Genomic DNA, 18267 nt, shown 5'->3' on the forward strand with positions numbered 1-18267 from the left:
TAATAATTCGCGTACAGATACATTTGACTTAGTATTTGTCATATTTTATATAAAATAAGATCAAATTAAAAGAAAGGAAACACTCACCAGTTCTCGCCCAGTTTGATTCTTTCGCATTTGTAGCATTTACAGTTGTTTGTTCAGGTGGTTGTGACGTTGTTGTTAGGATTAAACTGCTTGTTACCACAAGAACGCTACTTGTAACAGAAGTCATAGAAACCGAGACAAAATTGAATGAAACTGGTGCCGTTGAGGATGCCGATGTTGATATAAAAATTGTTGATTCATTTATTAGAGATATTACTAAAGGGGAGCTTGCGGACAACGAATATGTTTTTGAGATAGATGTTTCATTTGAATACACTGGTGTTGATTTGATTTCCGTGACAAATGAGTCACTTATATGTGTTGTCGAAATCTCTGATGACATTGAAGACATTGTTAATGTTGACGGCAATACTTCCATCGATTCGGATGAAGTTTGGATAGTTGAGGATGGTTCTAAGGGCGATATTTTACGAGTTGTTAAGATCATGTCCGAAGATGACGTCATTAGTGATACAGGGGACGAGAATTGTGAGCTCAATGTCGATGTTGATGTTTGAATCGTTGTAAAATTTGATGTAGTTAAAACAGCTTGCGAACGATCTAATGATGTTGTAAACGATAGCATCTTTGTTGAATAACTTGATTGAAATTGAAAAGTTGATTTAGAACTTGACATCAAAGTGAAAACAGGTGTTGATTCAGAACTTGATATAGGAGATGATACGAAAAATGGAATCGAAGCCGATGAAAGTGTTGACTTAGAAATAAGTATCGAATCTGACGAAGACGGTGATGAATTAACTGATATCGAAGTTGATATAGACGTTGATTCAGAAATTTGTATGAAAGCTGACGAAGGCGTTGATGTATTAACTGATATCGAAGTTGATAATGACGTTGATTCAGATATCGGTATGTTAGCTGAAGAAGACATTAATTCAGACATTTGTATCGAAGTTGATAAAGACGTTGATTCAGAACTTTGTAGAAAAGCTGACGAAGAAGTTATTGCATCAACTGATATCGAAGTTGATAAAGGCGTTGATTCAGAACTTTGTAGAAAAGCTGATGAAGGAGTAATTGCATCAACTGATATCGAAGTTGATAAAGACGTTGATTCAGAACTTTGTAGAAAAGCTGATAAAGGAGTAATTGCATCAACTGATATCGAAGTTGATAAAGACGTTGATTCAGAACCTGGTATGTAAACTGAAGAAGACGTAAATACAGAAAATGATTTTGACGCTGAAAAGGACCCTGTTGTCGATACAGAAGCTGATGGAAAAGTCGATGTATACATCGTTGTCGATAAAGAACTCGGCACAGAAAATGGTATCGACGGCGTTAAGGGTGTCGGCATAGAAAATGAAGTCGATAAAGACGTTGACGCATGATTTATCATCATAGACGAAACAGGCGTCGATATTAAAGTTGGTATCGAAGTGAATTCAGATAAAGAAGTCGACACAGAAGATGCAAATGGCACTGATGAATATGTTGTTGTCGACGTTGGTGTGTGGGCTGAAAGCGTTCTCGGTGCAGATATTGTTATTCCGGAAGTACGAATATTTTCAGTGTCAGTGAATTGTTTGGTAAGTGATGAACCAAAGCTAGAGACTGGCATCGTGTTCATAGCGGAACTGGATGCCGATAGTAAAGGCGTTAATGTAAACAAGTTTTCTTTACTTGATGAAGATGATGAAGACCCTGGTCCTTTTTCTGACCATTGTGTTGAAAAAGCTGATGATGACTTCAACATATTTGATGAAGTTAATAAGGGTCGTGAATTTGTTATTGGTACTTTAGTTGTTGCATCAGGTAAAAATGTAGAGCTTCCTAAGGTAAATATACTTACAAATGTTGATGTTAATGGCACTGAAGTAATTAAAATTGATGAAGAGCTGGTTTCTATTTGCATATCGGATGACAACGTTTTATTTTGGAAAAATGATGGTATGAATGATGTCACATAGCTAGATAAAGTACGCGAGTCATTTGGCATTGCCGACGATAATGTCTGAGAAGAGGTTATCTGAGTACTTGTTGCAGCAGGTTCACTGGTGGAATGTATTGCAGTATCTGTCTGGGATGACTCTGACAAAAGTCCTGAAATTGTCAATTTGGATTGCAAATGAGATGTCGTCGATATATTTTCTAATGTTTTTACAGTGCTTGATCTAACTTGTGTTGCTATTTCTAAACTACTCCTTGATACAACATCAGATGTGAGATTGTTTAAAGTCGTTAAATAGCTTGTTATATCAGTGTGAACACTTGGTGTCGTAGATGAATGCAACAAGGTACTCATACTTGGAAATTGTGACGTATAATCGATGGGATGAATAGAACTCTGCGTGAATGATTCAGTGTAGAAACTGACATGTGAAAATGAAGGAGATAAACTACTCTCATGTCTAATAGTTGCTGATGATGTATCGATGGTACCGCTCTGTATTGTTGATAGATGATACAGTGATGTTGACAAACTATGTGAGTCTACTGAAGTGCTTAACAAAATCAGAAAATCAGTCTTGTAGATTGTACCGCTTTTTGTTGACGTAGACAGTAAAGAAAAACTACTGCTTTGTTCTAAAGAAGAAGCGGAAATACTTGGTTGATTGGACACTAAGGTGCTTTCTACTTGTGACAAAAGATTATCTGGAAAGATAGTTGTTGTGACTTGCGATCTAGTAGTTGAATCAGAAAGAACAGAAAGTGAAGAAACCTCTGTCACATGTGTGCTCACTAGTGTAAACTCTGAGGTAGTATACATTGTAAAATTCATCACACTCGATCTATTCGGAGAAAGGTAAACTTGACTGTAACTTGATGTTACAAAAATTGACCCGTTCGATTTCCCATCAACTGTGCTTACGCTATTGAAATAAGTGCTTGGACTTAAATTCGGTGAACTGCTTTTTATTACATAGCTTGTTAAAGTTTTATCTATTGATATTTCTGATGAAGTTAATGTAACAGTGGGAAGTGACAAAGATGTATTACCGGCTCCAAACGATCGATCTATACTTTGATCTGTTGTTTGCCTCACGTAATAAGATGAAGCAGTATGTGATGTTTCTATATATTCTGATAATGTTTCAGTGGTTTTTGAGATCATAGTAGAGGTATCGTTCGGATATTTTGATACAACTCCTGACAAACTTGATAAAACTGTAGATGAGGATATAACTATCGGCGAGACAAACGTTGAAGAAGAAACTGCTTTATCTGTTTGCTCCAAATTTGTGCTTTGAACGCTTGATGCTGAAATAAAAGAAATATTTTCGGTTGGTATTGAACTTATTTTATCTGAAGTGAGTGCCGACGATACCAAAGGAATTGAAGGTGAAAAGTCCGTAGAAACTATGGTGAGCGAGGGCGTTAAACTTGTCGGTGGGAGAACACTATAGGTGGTTTGTGCTGGTAAAGTATCAAATGAAGGTGATAGTAGTGAACTCTTTGATGCTAACGAGGATGATACATCTGTGCGTTTTGATAATGACAATTCCAACGATTTCAAACTTGTAATGCGAGTAATGTCACTCTTAGTACTCGTAGTAATTTCAACTTGGTCGCTAGATATTGAGCTTAAATATCTTAACGTTGTATATCTCTCTGTCAAAGGGTTACTTTTTGATTCTGATTGTGAAGAGGATATTCCCTCTAACACTGGTGTAATTGAAAATGTTGAGTCGGACATCATTGAATACGGTTCAGTTGATAAGCCATTACTAATTATGCTTTGTATTGTCGTCGACGGCGATGTATCCGAATAAGTTAGTGTTGTCTCAGATATTGTCAATGTTTGCAGAACTTCTGTGTTGCTTTCAATTGGTGCAGTTACGACGGTTTTCGTGGAAATTTTACTACTCTTTATAGAAAAAATTGATGAGACCCTTGTGTTTTCTTCAGCTGTCATGCTGAACAAACTCTGGAAAATACTTGTGTGGGAAGGGCAAATACTGGTTAAATGCAACAGTGAATTTTCACTTGTTGAAACAGCGGCATCGTGTGTTGAACTTGGTACACCGGATTTAGAAACATTTATAGACGACATTGCGTTTGTTTTTATTGTATCCATCGTCACAAACAATTCCCGTGTCAGAGAAGTTGTATGCAGACCTGTCTGTGAAGACAAGCTTGTACTGTCAATAACATATGTGGGCAAGAAATTATCACTACTGAAAATATTAGACAGTGAAGAATTATTTACAGTTAAAGTAGTGCTTGATGGTGTAGAATAAATTTCGCTTTGTAACAAACTTGAGTGTTGAGTGCTCAGTAATCTACTTTGTGAAAATGATGACATGCTTGAGCCCACATTATTTATCGTACTGGAAGTTGTGATACCGCTAGTTTGGGTCAGTCGAATAAATGAGTCACCAGAAAAAGCTACACTTCCACTTGGTGAAACAGCTGAATGTGTGTTGGTAATATCTTGTACCGTTCTGTAGTTCGTAATACTTTGAGTCAATGATACGTGTACGCTGTTAGTCAGTACACTCATTGTATCTACTGTGTCATTCAAACTATTTGAAGGTACAGATGCTAACGAAGAATGCATGCTTGAAGAAGGTGACATGCTTATTTGCAAATTGGTTAAAGATATTGTTGACAGGAATTCATGAACAGATAGTGAATTTACGGTGTTTACTGTTTTTAATGTCCTTGTGACTTCTTGTAAAGGATCGGATTGAAAAGATTCAAATGAAAATTGTGTTAAAGATGACACCAGAACGGTTGAAATCAAAAACGAAGAGGTTGCAGACGGAGCAATTACTGTGCCCGATATCTTGTTCAAGTCAGTGCTAACTTTGTCAGAGCTCTGTGAATTGACAATATTTCTGTTCGAGTCAATAATTTGTGTTAAATGTGACGATACAGTTGAACTGTTAAAATAAGTGAATACAGTTTCTTTAGAGTGCCCACTGTTTAGCTTACCGTAATATGTACTTCCAGATATGCCAGTTGGTGACGCGATTAAAGTTGCACCAGTTGTCAGTTCAGAAACACTCAATGTTGATAAAGTTTGAAAAGAAGCTGAATTTGAATCTATAACTCCATCGATAACGGAAGATGAAATCGATAACGTGTTCAATGCATCCGAGTACATTGAAGCAGGAGACGGGTTAATTTGTGTAAATGATTCAAAACTAGACATTGAGCTAGCTACAATAGGTACAGATAATCCTGAAGAACTTGAACCAAGCGCAACTGACTGTGACAATGTTGCTATTGAATCTGAAGGTTGGCTTGTTCCTGAGATGACTGATATTGTTGGCGTTGGTTCTATTTTTTCTGATGCAGTAGTCGAATCAAATGTTGTCATTGTGTCTGATTCGACGAATATAACAGTCTCTGATGATTTTGGTTGACTTGATAATGATCTTGATATCACAGACTGAATATGCACAGAATTTGATTCCGAAGGGTGAATATTCTCAGTTTCAAAAACACTTGAATCTGTTGATATAAACGCTGTAACAGATGAAGTTGTGCCTTCATTTAATATATTTGTATATAGCTCGGAAGCTAAAGGCATGGCAGTCTTTGAAAGTGATGTTGATATTGTTAACACTAAGGATGTTTGAAAATCACTTTCGTAAACACTGCTTACTTTTGATAAGCTTAAACCATCTGTTGATTTAGCATTTTGTAGATTTACATTTGATGTTGACGATGACATATGTAAATATGTTGAACTTTTTGAAATTGTATCTTGTGGTGCATGAGATGTTGTTAAACTTGAATGTGAACTCATGTTGATAGTTTCTTGAGCAGATTCGGTGTCGGTTGAGCTCTTTATTTCAACATCAATCGATTTAGATACAATTTCTAATGAGTTCACGGATAATATTAATGATGTCGAAAAACTATTCACACTGCGTGATGATGTTTTCATTTCAGTTAAAGAATCATTTATCACAGAATCTAGTTTCGTTGTAGGCAATGTATTTAGACCTTCATAGGTTGATGTTTGTTGAATTGTATCTCCATCGCCAGAATGTGACAGTGTCGAGTCTTCGCCCTTAAGCAAGTCAGTTGTTGCTATTTGATTAGTTGATGTGGGTGAAATTTTACTCAGCACTGTAAATGATTGGACATTATTTGATGTTGTTTCATATTGAACTCCAGATGATTCGGTGGTAAGAAAAGGGGTTGTGAAAGCTATGCTCTTTGTGGCGTCACTTCCGATGTTAGATGAAATGTCAAGTGACGGTTGGATGGTAAAATCTGAAATATAAATAAGAACAATATTTTTTGTTTCTTTTATCTCATATTTTGTTTTAGACAGGTCATTGCGTAAAATTTTTTAGAAAGCGAAATATTCTGTCAGGAATTTTCAACTTAAGGCATTCTTATTGGACGATAAATCAAGGTAAAGACTGAAACTACCATAAGTTAACTGACCAAACATTCAGCCCTTATCGTAAATTCGTAAGTTTGTCTAAATTTTAGTTGTATAAGCATCAATGTTCGACATATTAGGGTTCGAATTAAACAGAAGTTTAACTGTATAAAGATGAATATTCATTGCTTCTGATACATTTAGTATGTTTTGCCCGTTTGACTTTTAGCATTCCAAATACGAATATTGACTTTTTTATCAGGATATCGTGTTGACACGATAATCAGAAGGTTTATATACAGGACTGTCTCCCCTATCTTCATATTTACAAACCTAACCTGTCTGTATATAAAATAAAACTAAAGTTAGTAGGTTAAATTTAGTTCCTATCATCTTAGAAAATTGAATTGTTTGTTATACCCGTTGTGTGGGGTTTCCTTTCTATATATTACACTAAATGTCAAGATTTTCTGAGCGTTAATTATGTTCATTGTTTAGAAAACAACAGTCTGATTAATAATTCAAGCCAAGATGTGTTTATGGGACGAAGTCACGACTTTACTGCTCTGTTTCTGGCCTTTAACAAACAGTGAAAATCACTATTTAGCTAAGTTTTAGTATCTTTGGGTTTTCCCTAGAGAGATATTAACCATTTCTGACCTTTATTTGTGGTATTTAACTTGTGGTATGTAGTCATATGGACGTGTTTGTGTACACCATTTGATATATAAAAAACATTTTTTGCTCCTTTTTTGCTCTTTTGCCTTTTAGATCATATAACCCAAAGTAAGGGCCCGCCCTGCAGGGAACACGCAAATGAATGTTCATTCCCACTAAATACCCTGCACTGCTAGTTGGAATTATCTCACGCTGATTAAATCCAAAGATAAATCAAAGCACAGAAGGCGCTGAATTTGTTTGGGTCTCAGAATGTCAGAAAGGTGAAGGTTGTGAGATTATAAAACAATTTGTTTTTGTATAGTGCCACCAATGCTTTCCAGCGTTTTAATTGTAGTAGATTGGCTATAAGACTAATTGCAACACCGATATTCGGTCCAATGTTTATTTGACTTAAACAATTTGAAAAAAAAATGAGTTGACTTAACTGGGATTTGAACTCCAGACCTCTCGCTTCCTAAGCGAGCGCGTAAACCCCTCGGCCACGGTGAATTTACATGTTAAATGGCCTAAAGAAAACCATATTTTTCTAGTTAGGGTTTGTAACGCCGCTAACTGTTGTTTAAGGTGATTCTGCTTTGTCAGCCATGTTTGTTTTCACTATGTGGGTCCAAAGTGAAAGTAGGCCAAAATTCATATAACAAAAAAGCTTACAATGTAAAATGATGAACCATTTGCAAGTACACTTCCAGTTCTATGTTTTAAAGACTATTTTAAACAAAATAAAAATGATAACAATAAGAAAAATTACCTTGAATGTGCTACATTTCTGAAGACCAAAAACATTCTGTTGCAAAGTTTTATGCACATTTCATGAATGGCAAAATCCTTTTTAAAGTCTGTTTTAGTGCCTACAAAAGCTACTTTTTGCAGAAAATACAAAAAACTTTAAAAAATATAAACCTTAGGAAAGTAGTTTATCTGACCTTGAAAAAACATGGCCACCATGACATGTGTAAAAAAGTAGTACCATGAAAATAAACATCATTTATCTATCTCTTGTGTACATGACCAACAGACACACTTCACTGTTACACATAAAAAAGGTTAGATTTTAAAGTTTGATTGTGTTTTCATTTTAATTGTAGTTCATATGGCTATAAATGATGATTGTTTTCTTGCACTACTTTTTTACAAAAAATAATGGAGGCCATGTGCTTAGAAGGACATTAGATATGGATTTATTTGGAGTTAAGTTTTCAAAGATTTTTGTATTTGCTGCAAAAAATAGCTTTTGTAGGCACTAAAACAGACTTAAAAAGGGATTTTGCCATTCATGAAATGTGCATAAAACTTTGCAACAGAATGTTTTTGGTCTTCAGAAATGTAGCACATTCAAGGTAAATATTCTTATTGTTATCATTTTTATTTTTGTTTATAATTGTCCTTAAAATATAAACCTGGAAGTGTACTTTCAAATGGTTCATCATTTTAAAATAAGAGCTTTGTTGTTATATGAATTGTGGCCTACTTTCACTTTGGACAGACTTTGTGAAAACAAACATTGCTGACAAAGCGGAATCACCTTAACACTTGTGTAAATAATCATGGCGCTTACTATAAGCATGTATATCTATAAAGAATAAAACAATATTAGAAATCTTCGACCATTCGGGAATTATTTTGCTTGAAAATTAATCCGCCTGTCATGTGATCATATTTACGCAGTGATCTCCCCTAAATTTTTCGGCCTAAGTGTTACATATAAAGAGAAGTAACCGCTTCAAAAAAGCGGACTACTTTCGGCACTTGCAATTAACAGCATTAGAGTCTGAAATTTCGCTACCATTATTTGTTTGGTCTGACGACCCAAACAAATAAAAACAACAATATTGAACTGTTGGGACAGGTAGAAGATATATTCCGTCGCTATCATCTCCTATTCCCAAGGGTAGGGAGCCGGGTTACATTGACTATGACAGAAATGTAAACAGGTAAACATTTACAATGGGGGAAATATGATGACCAGTTGCATTACTTCTCTTTGAAGATTTCGTTTTCTTAAAAGAAACAAAAAATTTCAGCTGTTATGTGTAATATGTGGAAACTCACGGATTTCCGGTTTTATTCCTTTAATTAAATATGGTAAATTCAAAAGACAGGTCAATTTAAGATATTGAGCGTGATCGAGTATCAGAAAATAAACTTATCAATTACTTAACTTATTTTAAGTTATTTATTCTGATCTTTTGTTAACATAACTTTAAAAATATGAAAATAAATACAAGGTTCCATCTTTTCCGATATCATTAAAACCATTGTAATACATAGTAATCTTTCTAAATAAAAAAAACAAAACATCAATTAACCTAGATTTATCTATTTGAACCATTTCTTATTTTCATTAATCAATTTTCAAATGAATGCACGACATGCACGGGTGTAATTACTTTGTTAGCAACATCTGTAAAAATCTATACTTCGGCAGTTGGCATTTCGGAAGATTGGCATGAATGCCTTTAATATTTAATATCTTCTTAATTAATGAATACGTAAGTTGCCAGACATCTGACAGACGCTTTGTTTTCTTTTCTTCTATTTTTGTTAGAAAAATATTTTTAGTACGAAATACCGTGTTGGTCAACTGAATTTCGCGGCAAATAATTATTACTGTGTCCTTGGCGAGTTAAACAATATACCAGAACTTCAATGTGTGTAAAAATCGGTCAAAGTCATTAGCCAATTTAGCCAATTATACGTACGTGATAAAAATGTAAGGTATATACTTTATAATGCAAATTATATTAACCAATGTTACTATAAACAGGTCGTTTTTGTTTACAAAAACCCTTTTGTAAGGATAAACTAATATACAGATGACCTCGAAGAGATTTGGTGAATACACAGAAACAGAAGTTTGATTTTTTCGTTTTAACGAAATTTGCACAACACTATTTAACATGCACATTTTCAATTTGAACACACCAAATAGTCATTATTAAATGGCGTCATTTTAGATTGTATATCGGACTTTTTACTTTAAAGGCCCATTTTGCCTCAACAATGTTTTTATTTTTCGTATCTCAAAAGTTTTTTTTTTTTTTTTTTTTTTTTTTCTATTTTGGGTGTACAGTATTTTCATTCAAGTTTTTTCCCAAAAGTTACGCATAGGCCAACTACAATGAAACCATCTTTTACATACTGTTGCTTTTATTGCTACTTTCTTCAAGTTACTAGCACCTAACATTCTCTAAAACTACTATTTAAATATTATAAAATGCATGTTTGTCTTTTCTAAAGAGGTAAGAATTTATTTGTTTCTGAGGCATAATTAGCTTTTAAATCGAAAGTGGTCAAACCCCCATATTGATAAATAGTAATTTTATCTATGCAAACGGTCTTTTCTTTTTTTCGGTTATGATTTAATCAATTGGTTGGGGTTTTTGTCCGGCTATGACTTAATTTTGTTTGCCTATGTTAAAATCACAGTCCGAATATTTATGAATTTTGTTTGCCTATGTTAAAATCACAGTCCGAATATTTATGAATTTTGTTTGCCTATGTTAAATCACAGTCCGAATATTTATGAATTTTGTTTGCCTATGTTAAAATCACAGTCCGAATATTTATGAATTTTGTTTGCCTATTTTAAAATCACAGTCCGAATATTTATGAATTTTGTTTGCCTATGTTAAAATCACAGGGTGGATTTTTGCCGGATATTTATTTATTTTGTTTACCTATGTTAAAATGATAAAATATGGATATGTCTGGCTATGTTTGAATTTTCTTTGCTTATGTTAAAATCACAGGATAGATATTTTGTTCGCCAATTATAAAATCAAAGAAAGAGATTTTTTTCTCGGCTATTTTTTTATATATATATTTTGTTTACCTATGTTAAAATCATATTGTGAGTTTTTTTGGACATCTAGTGGACAAGACAACATATTACACACACCAGCGTGTTCTCTAGCTCGATACTGGCGGGCCTAAAACCGGCAAAATTGAGACTTAATCTTGAGTGTTAATTTGTAACATAAGGCGGCATTGCGCCATCTGTTCGTCTTTAATATATTTAATTGATATAAAGGAATTGATTCAATTCGCGCGAATTAACATTTGTATATGCTGGTTACTTTATTATGCTATTAATTAAGAAAGTGTAAGATAATATAATACATGTAATAACAATAACAATAATGATAATACTATGACTTAGTTAATAATTAATTTTTCAGAAATTAGTCCAAAATAAATTATATTCAAACGTGGTTATGTTATGTTATGTTATGTTATGTTATGTTATGTTATGTTATGTTATGTTATGTTATGTTATGTTATGTTATGTTATGTTATGTTATGTTATGTTATGTTATGTTATGTTATGTTATGTTATGTTATGTTATTATGCTTGAGCAGAGTGTTGAAGATTATTTTATGTATCGTCTACGGATCGGTTTTGTTTTGGTGCCGAATTTTGCCGTTGGGCATTTGTCTGAATACATTTGAGGGACTGTAAGTGTGGATTTCACAACATAGGCGGAGATTAAAATTTCTAAAGTTTAGGTCAAGTTCGGGGTTGGGGCCACGGTTACATCTATATCTTACCTGAAGACACGGAAGTACTTGCCGTGCAGCACCTCATTAACATTATCAATATCCATAGTAACGGATTCCTGTTTTTCATGTCAAATTTCAATATTTAGAACATTTTACAATATGATGACGTCATGATGAAAACAAAGGTATAGCATCTTATAAATGACGTCATTTTTCACTGCTATTTAATCCAAAATAATATAATTGTTCGCTTTTAAAGCAGACAGGGATGTGTTTTAATTGTAATCAGTTACGTCTTCTTTCAAAAATATCTCACAAACATTTTTCTTTGAGTTGTTATTTCAAACAATTTTTGTTACCACACTACACGATATCAAAATATTAAGATTGATATTTCATATCGTTTTGATCTTCTTTCATAGACTACAATTAGATTTCAAATACGCGTTTCCAATATCACATCCAGAAAATATAATCCAAAATGAAAATTTGCTATAAGATATTCCAGCTTGTCCTGAAATCGAATGATGAATTTCACTTAAAATATGGCGATTTACACTTTTTGATTGTTTCACATTTATTTATCTTCCTTTGGTTAATCCTCCAATTTGTTATAAATTCCGAAATTCCCTTCGTTCTTACTCTTCACTTTAAAATACTGTAAGACGTAACAATTTATTTAAAATATATGTCAGTAGGGCATTTTTATTTGTAAACTTCCCTAATTCTACATTTCTTAAAAGGTATCAAATCAATCCAAAAGATATGAAAAATAAAAACTGTAGTTTCATTATAAAACGTATGTCATTCCAAGTACTTTTCACGGTAACCGTATTGAAATAATGATCGTTGTTTCCCAAGACGGTTAATAAATTAGTCATGTCCAATGTGTAATACAGGTGGGAGGGGTACATTGATTTATTTATATATAAACAATTCTGTCCATCTGTTGCCAGTACAACACGCTATTTTCCGATATAAACATAAGTAATCTTATTGATCTTTTAATAAGACAGAAAGAAGAATGTCATATTTCACCGGTGAATGAGGTACAAAATATTTGCATATTTTTTATTTTTTTAAAAGGAGAGCTAGATACGGTTATATGAATTTATCCTCAGATACCAGAGCCAGTACTGAATATAAAAAAAAGCTTGTGTCACTTTTTTTTTGTTGTTGTTGTTGTTTCGTTTGTTGTTGTTGTTGTTATTGCTGTGTTTTCACTTGTTTTTTGTTTTTTTGTTGTTTTTTTGTTTGTTTTTTTTTTTGGGGGGGGGGGGTGTTTTGGGGGGGTCTTTATCTTTTTCTCTTTTTTTTTAATTTGTTTTGTTTGTTTTTTTTGTTTGTTTTTTGTGTTTTTTTTGTTTTTTTCTGTTGTTGCTTTTTTTTCCCTTCTTTTTTTTCTTCTTTTTTTTTTTTTTTTGGGGGGGGGGGGTCTTTGTTTTGTTGATTTCTTGTTGTTGTTTTGTTGTTGGTCGTGGATTTGTGTCTTTTGTGAATATTTGCGGTTTTAGTTTCTGTTCTGTTTTAGGTTTTGTTGTTGTTGTTTTATTTTTAGTAACATGTTTCATTAAATAATATTGTATTCATATTATATAGTAACTTATTTGGTATAACAATCACCTACCAATGACGTCATAAGTGACACACGTGTGCCAGTCGGCATTGTAATCGCTCATGAATAAATTATGAGGTGGAATACCAAGAGGAGTCAAAAATCAAAGCACAGAAGGCGCTGAATTTGTTTGGGTCTCAGAATGTCAGAAAGGTGAAGGTTGTGAGATTATAAACCAATTTGTTTGTACATGTATAGTGTCACCAATGCTGTTTCCAGTGTTATAACTATAGTAAATTGACTATAAGACTAATTGCAACACTGATAATCAATTCAATGTTAATTTGGCTTATAAAAAAATGAGATGACTTGCCTTGACTTGGATTTGAACTCCAGACCTCTCGCTTCCAAAGCGACCGTGAAAACCCCTCGACCCGGGGGTTGTTACAATTAAAGTGCCTGAAGAAAACCATATTATTCTAAATTAAAGTTTGTTACCCTTATTAATTTCGATATATTTTGTTCGCGGTTAACCTGTTGTTTAACAATGAAGTTAATAATCATGGAGCTTAATATAAGCTTGTATATCTATAAGAATAACACAATATTAGAAATGTTCGACCAATCGGGAACAATTTTTTCTTTACGAAATAAATGCGCCTGTTTTTTTGACAATCTTTACGCAGTGATCACCCCTTAATTTTTCCGCGTTATTGTACATATGAAGGGAAGTAATCGCTTCGAGGAGTTTGGACTACTTTCGGTATTTGCAAATAAGAACATAAGGGTCTGAAATTTCTCTACCATTATTTGTTTGGTCTGATGACCCAAACAAATAATTATAAATCTGTATGGTGGATATCAGTAAACGCTTAAATTTTTGATGTTGTATTTTGTTGTTTTTAAAATGAACAGACTCAATCCTAAATCAACTTTGCAAATGTCATGATGTCTTTTTTACTTTGTTTGTTTTTATTTCTTTTCTTTTTTCCTTTTTTGTTTTTGTTGTTGTTGTTGTGTTCTTTTTTCTTTGTACTTCACTTCAGTATTGTTATATTTATGTTTCTGTTCATTTTAAATTATTGATTCCAGCACATTAAGTGTTTCTGATCTAATACCGCTTTAGCAGGTGCTGGGGGGGGGGCGTGAGAGATGTTGCACTTTTCCATCACTTCTCATGAACTGAACTTTGCATATACCGAACGAAGCGATAAGCATTTTGAATTCAATCATTTATGAAAGTACTTTTTACGTATATAATTTAAGTTGAAATATTACTCCTAATAAGACGACATACTTGTTTAACATACTTGTTTCCACGTAATATGCTACAGTATATGTTACCCTTATATTCAATAATAAATAACGTTACACCAATAACAATTTTTATTCAATAACACGGTTATGCTAGATTACTTTGCAACGTATATGCCATTTTACGTCAAAATAGGTTTTTATTATAGTTTGCCAAATATACAGAACGCATAGGGTGAGATTGTTGAAGGTGTTTAAGTTGTCTGCCTCTCATACCAGGGCTTGTGGGTTTGCGTCTTACTCTGCCACGACTATGTTTTTCAAATGACGTCACACTATGAAAGTTGTTTTAAATAACCTTCAAAATTATAAAAATCATAACAGAAATAAGATGAATATGTCTGGATATATTTTGTGACGCGCAATAGAAATCAAAACAGACACACAAGCAAAGATATAATAAGGAAACAACAACAAATTTAATTTTGACACAATTGATATTTGGTTAATGGTATTTTTATCAGTTATTCAAACTACGACGAAGGTTAAATTGTGTGACGTTGTAAATTTCAAACTTATCCCTTCCTTAATTACGTTGATGAAACGAAATGAACTTATTGCAATGGCGTGCATTAAGGTTAAATATACTTGAAATGTTTGGCATCTAATTGGGTTTTAATTCTGCATATTCCTTTTCATTAATGTGATCAATGGGGAAACCCCTGGGGGAAGTAATAATATCAATAAGTTTGATTTTTTTTACATCCAACCATGACATCGACAATTATACTTATATTTTTCTTTGAAAAATATATAATTATATTTTTATTATTTCAAAATGTTTCTTACATGATAGTGAAATATTTGTCAAATGATAGTATGGAAGATAAACATTTTGTATCCACTATAGAGTAGTGATTAATTGTGCATTTTATACACACACTTTTTTGTATCTGAGAGAGAATGATGAATTGTCAATAACCACAAATATTTACTGTTTGTTGACATAAATTTGAATTGTGTCACTGTAATCATGTCATGAAAACCCCTTCAAATAACTTCCTCTAAAATTATTTGATTTTTTTTTTAATTTAATTTTATCTTATTGGTGGCGTAATAAATTGGTTACAGTTAAAGGTTTTTTATCATGTATACGAGTTTAACAAAGAGCATTCAAAAGCATAAAAAATCCTTTAACAAAGAGCAATCAAAAGCATAAAAAAAATCTAACCCCTTCAGTATATCAACATTTTCCAATGAATGGATACTGTATAAAAAATTGAAACGATGAAGGAAATATGTGTTCTAAATGTATTTGTTAAAGATTATTTTATGTACTTAATAATAAATAGAATGATATTCATATTTGTGTTCGTGACTTTAACATTAGAAGGTATTACAATTCATTACAATTCATCACCCACTGGATGACAATATTTGTTTCTATTCGTATAACATATGTGTGTTCTCTTTTTTTTCAGAAATTACCATAATTTTACAATATATCTATTTAGTTTTCGTACTTCAATGTCTTAACGCACGTGCAGAGAAAGAAAAAATAACATGTTTTAGTCGTCTTGTCCAATAAAATAAAAACAAAACCAGCATTTTGTTTTTATGTGTAAACAAATCTTAGTATAAGCCCCTTTCAAACACCGCTGTAATTGTTTGCGTTACGGTGCATTTACCGTATGGGACAACGATGCATTTACCGTATGGCACAACGATGCATTTACCGTTTGGTATAACGATGGATTTACGGTATGGCACAACGATATATTTACCGTATGGCACAACGATGCATTTACCGTATGGCACAACGATGCATTTACGGTATGGCATAACGACGCATTTACCGTATGGCACAACGATGCATTTACGGTATGGCATAACAATGCATTTACCGTATGGCACAATGATATATTTACCGTATGGCTCAACGAAGGAGTTACCGTATAGCATATAAACGTAACATACGCAAGGGTCCAACACTTTATAAGCCGCTTTTAAATTTTTTTTCTTTCGTCTGATAGACAACAGCTGGTATGAAAATGGGTACGCTGAAAACCTAAAGCTATCTGGCTGCGGGACCATGTGATAATATATCGTTCTCACGACATCATTATTATCTCGTTTCAACGAGATTCTATCTCGTTCACGCACGATATAATTATTTCGAGTTCACGAGATAAATGAAGAAATACGTTTGTCACCACTGCGACACCGTAGTTTTATCTTTTAACGATCTGTTATTTATTTTGAAGTATCGGTGGATGTTAACATTATAAATGTTTTGATGTATTTTGAAATAAGTAATCTCTTTTATATAGGATATAGGTCAACATTTGAATTATTTTATGAGCTTAATGATTTATGAAATAATTTAAAAATATGTTATAGTTTGTACTGGTTAAAATTAGTATTTTTATCTTCACATTGAAATAAAATATCTACACGGTAAAGAATAATATATAAACTAAATTAAAGTAAAAAAAAATGTGATTCCAATATTTTTTATTTTGCAAATTGAGTACTGCTCAAAGCGGTGTCATAGGCAGTGAACTGTATTGCATTTTTATTTTCAAACTCTATCGGCACGGAAGCATATAAACAGTTTCAAAATATAGAAACAAATGGACATGTGCTTCTGAATTTTAATAACGCACCATTTAAAAAATCATCTACATTTCGATAAGAATTGTGATTAAAGTAATATTGCCTGAATTGGAAACATTCTGTAGTATTTATAAGTCACTAAGACAGGAGTACAAAATAGGCAGTGGAGTACTTGTTTAAATCACGACGGTGTTATATATCATGATTGACATGTGAAAAATAATGAAAGCATCTATGCATTATATTACACATTGAAAAAAATAGATATATAACAAGTCACGAACAGTATAGAAATTTTTATTTAAAAATATATATTTTTGTGTTCAAACGAAACAATATATAGAGGATATTTGTTTAGTTCATTGTAAGATCGGAATATATTTCACCGAGTGAGCACCACGGGTGACGCAGCCACGAGTGAAATATGAACTTTTGGAGTTCACGATGTGAAATATATTTCGATCTTACAATAAACTAAACAAATTTTCTTTTTATTATATGCAAAGAAACGTTTAAAATGACATTTTAATCTAATACTAAATGAAAATCGCGCCAAATTATAATACAACCTGACGTCATTCATTGTGTTGGTTTCCAGTTGTGTGCACGCCGGTATTTCACTAAAACAACGTAACGGGCTTAAATTCAAAACAGTGAAAATTATCAAATTGATATTTTCACTGTTTTAAACAGTGAAATATGAGTTTCATATTCCACTGATATATTTCTATAAACCACCGAAAAGCAACAATATAATTTGTTACTTCCTTAAAGTGAAGAGATACAATAGAGTATACGTGAATATTATACAATGATCTGTCTTATAATATATTAGCAAATTGACATAAAATAAATTCAAGTTTTTCCCAGTATTATGACAATAAAAGTATAAAGTTGATGAATTAGTTTATGTATTACTCGAAATAGGTCAAGTATGAGTTAAATTGATCACATGGTACTAACTGACCCTTATTCTCAAAGTGAACTTTCATTTGCCTTCGAAAATAGTTCATCTTTAAAAAAAAGAGAGAAACATTTATTGTGAATGTTTAAGAGTTCAATTCTATAGTGTTTGAATTGAAACAAAATTGAATTGAAACTAAACTCTATAACTTCAATAACTCTGGACCTTTAATTAGAAAGCTGTTTATATGAAAGTAGAAAAAGCTTATGTACGGGGAAGATAGATAAAAAAATCATTAATTTATTGTTTTACATTTTTCATTTAAAAGGTGTTATTCGGTATTTCATGCAGCGCCTCCGG

General features: G+C 32.6%; 1 protein-coding gene across 1 annotated transcript in view; it reads right to left on the reverse strand.

The window, feature by feature from the left end:
• Positions 1 to 11887, reverse strand: part of LOC132746456 (serine-rich adhesin for platelets-like) — a 28670-nt gene extending 16783 nt beyond the window's left edge. The window contains exons 1-2 of the mRNA XM_060735609.1: positions 11627 to 11887; positions 88 to 6282 (exon numbers count right to left, since the gene is read on the reverse strand). Of these exons, the coding sequence (XP_060591592.1) occupies positions 88 to 6282; positions 11627 to 11705 (6274 nt within the window). The 5' untranslated portion in view covers positions 11706 to 11887. The remainder of the gene's footprint in view (positions 1 to 87; positions 6283 to 11626) is intronic.
• Between the last annotated feature and the right edge of the window lie 6380 nt (positions 11888 to 18267).

This window comes from Ruditapes philippinarum, unplaced genomic scaffold, assembly GCF_026571515.1.
Source record: "Ruditapes philippinarum isolate M1 unplaced genomic scaffold, ASM2657151v2 ctg612_1_1_1_1, whole genome shotgun sequence".
NCBI lineage: Eukaryota > Metazoa > Mollusca > Bivalvia > Venerida > Veneridae > Ruditapes > Ruditapes philippinarum.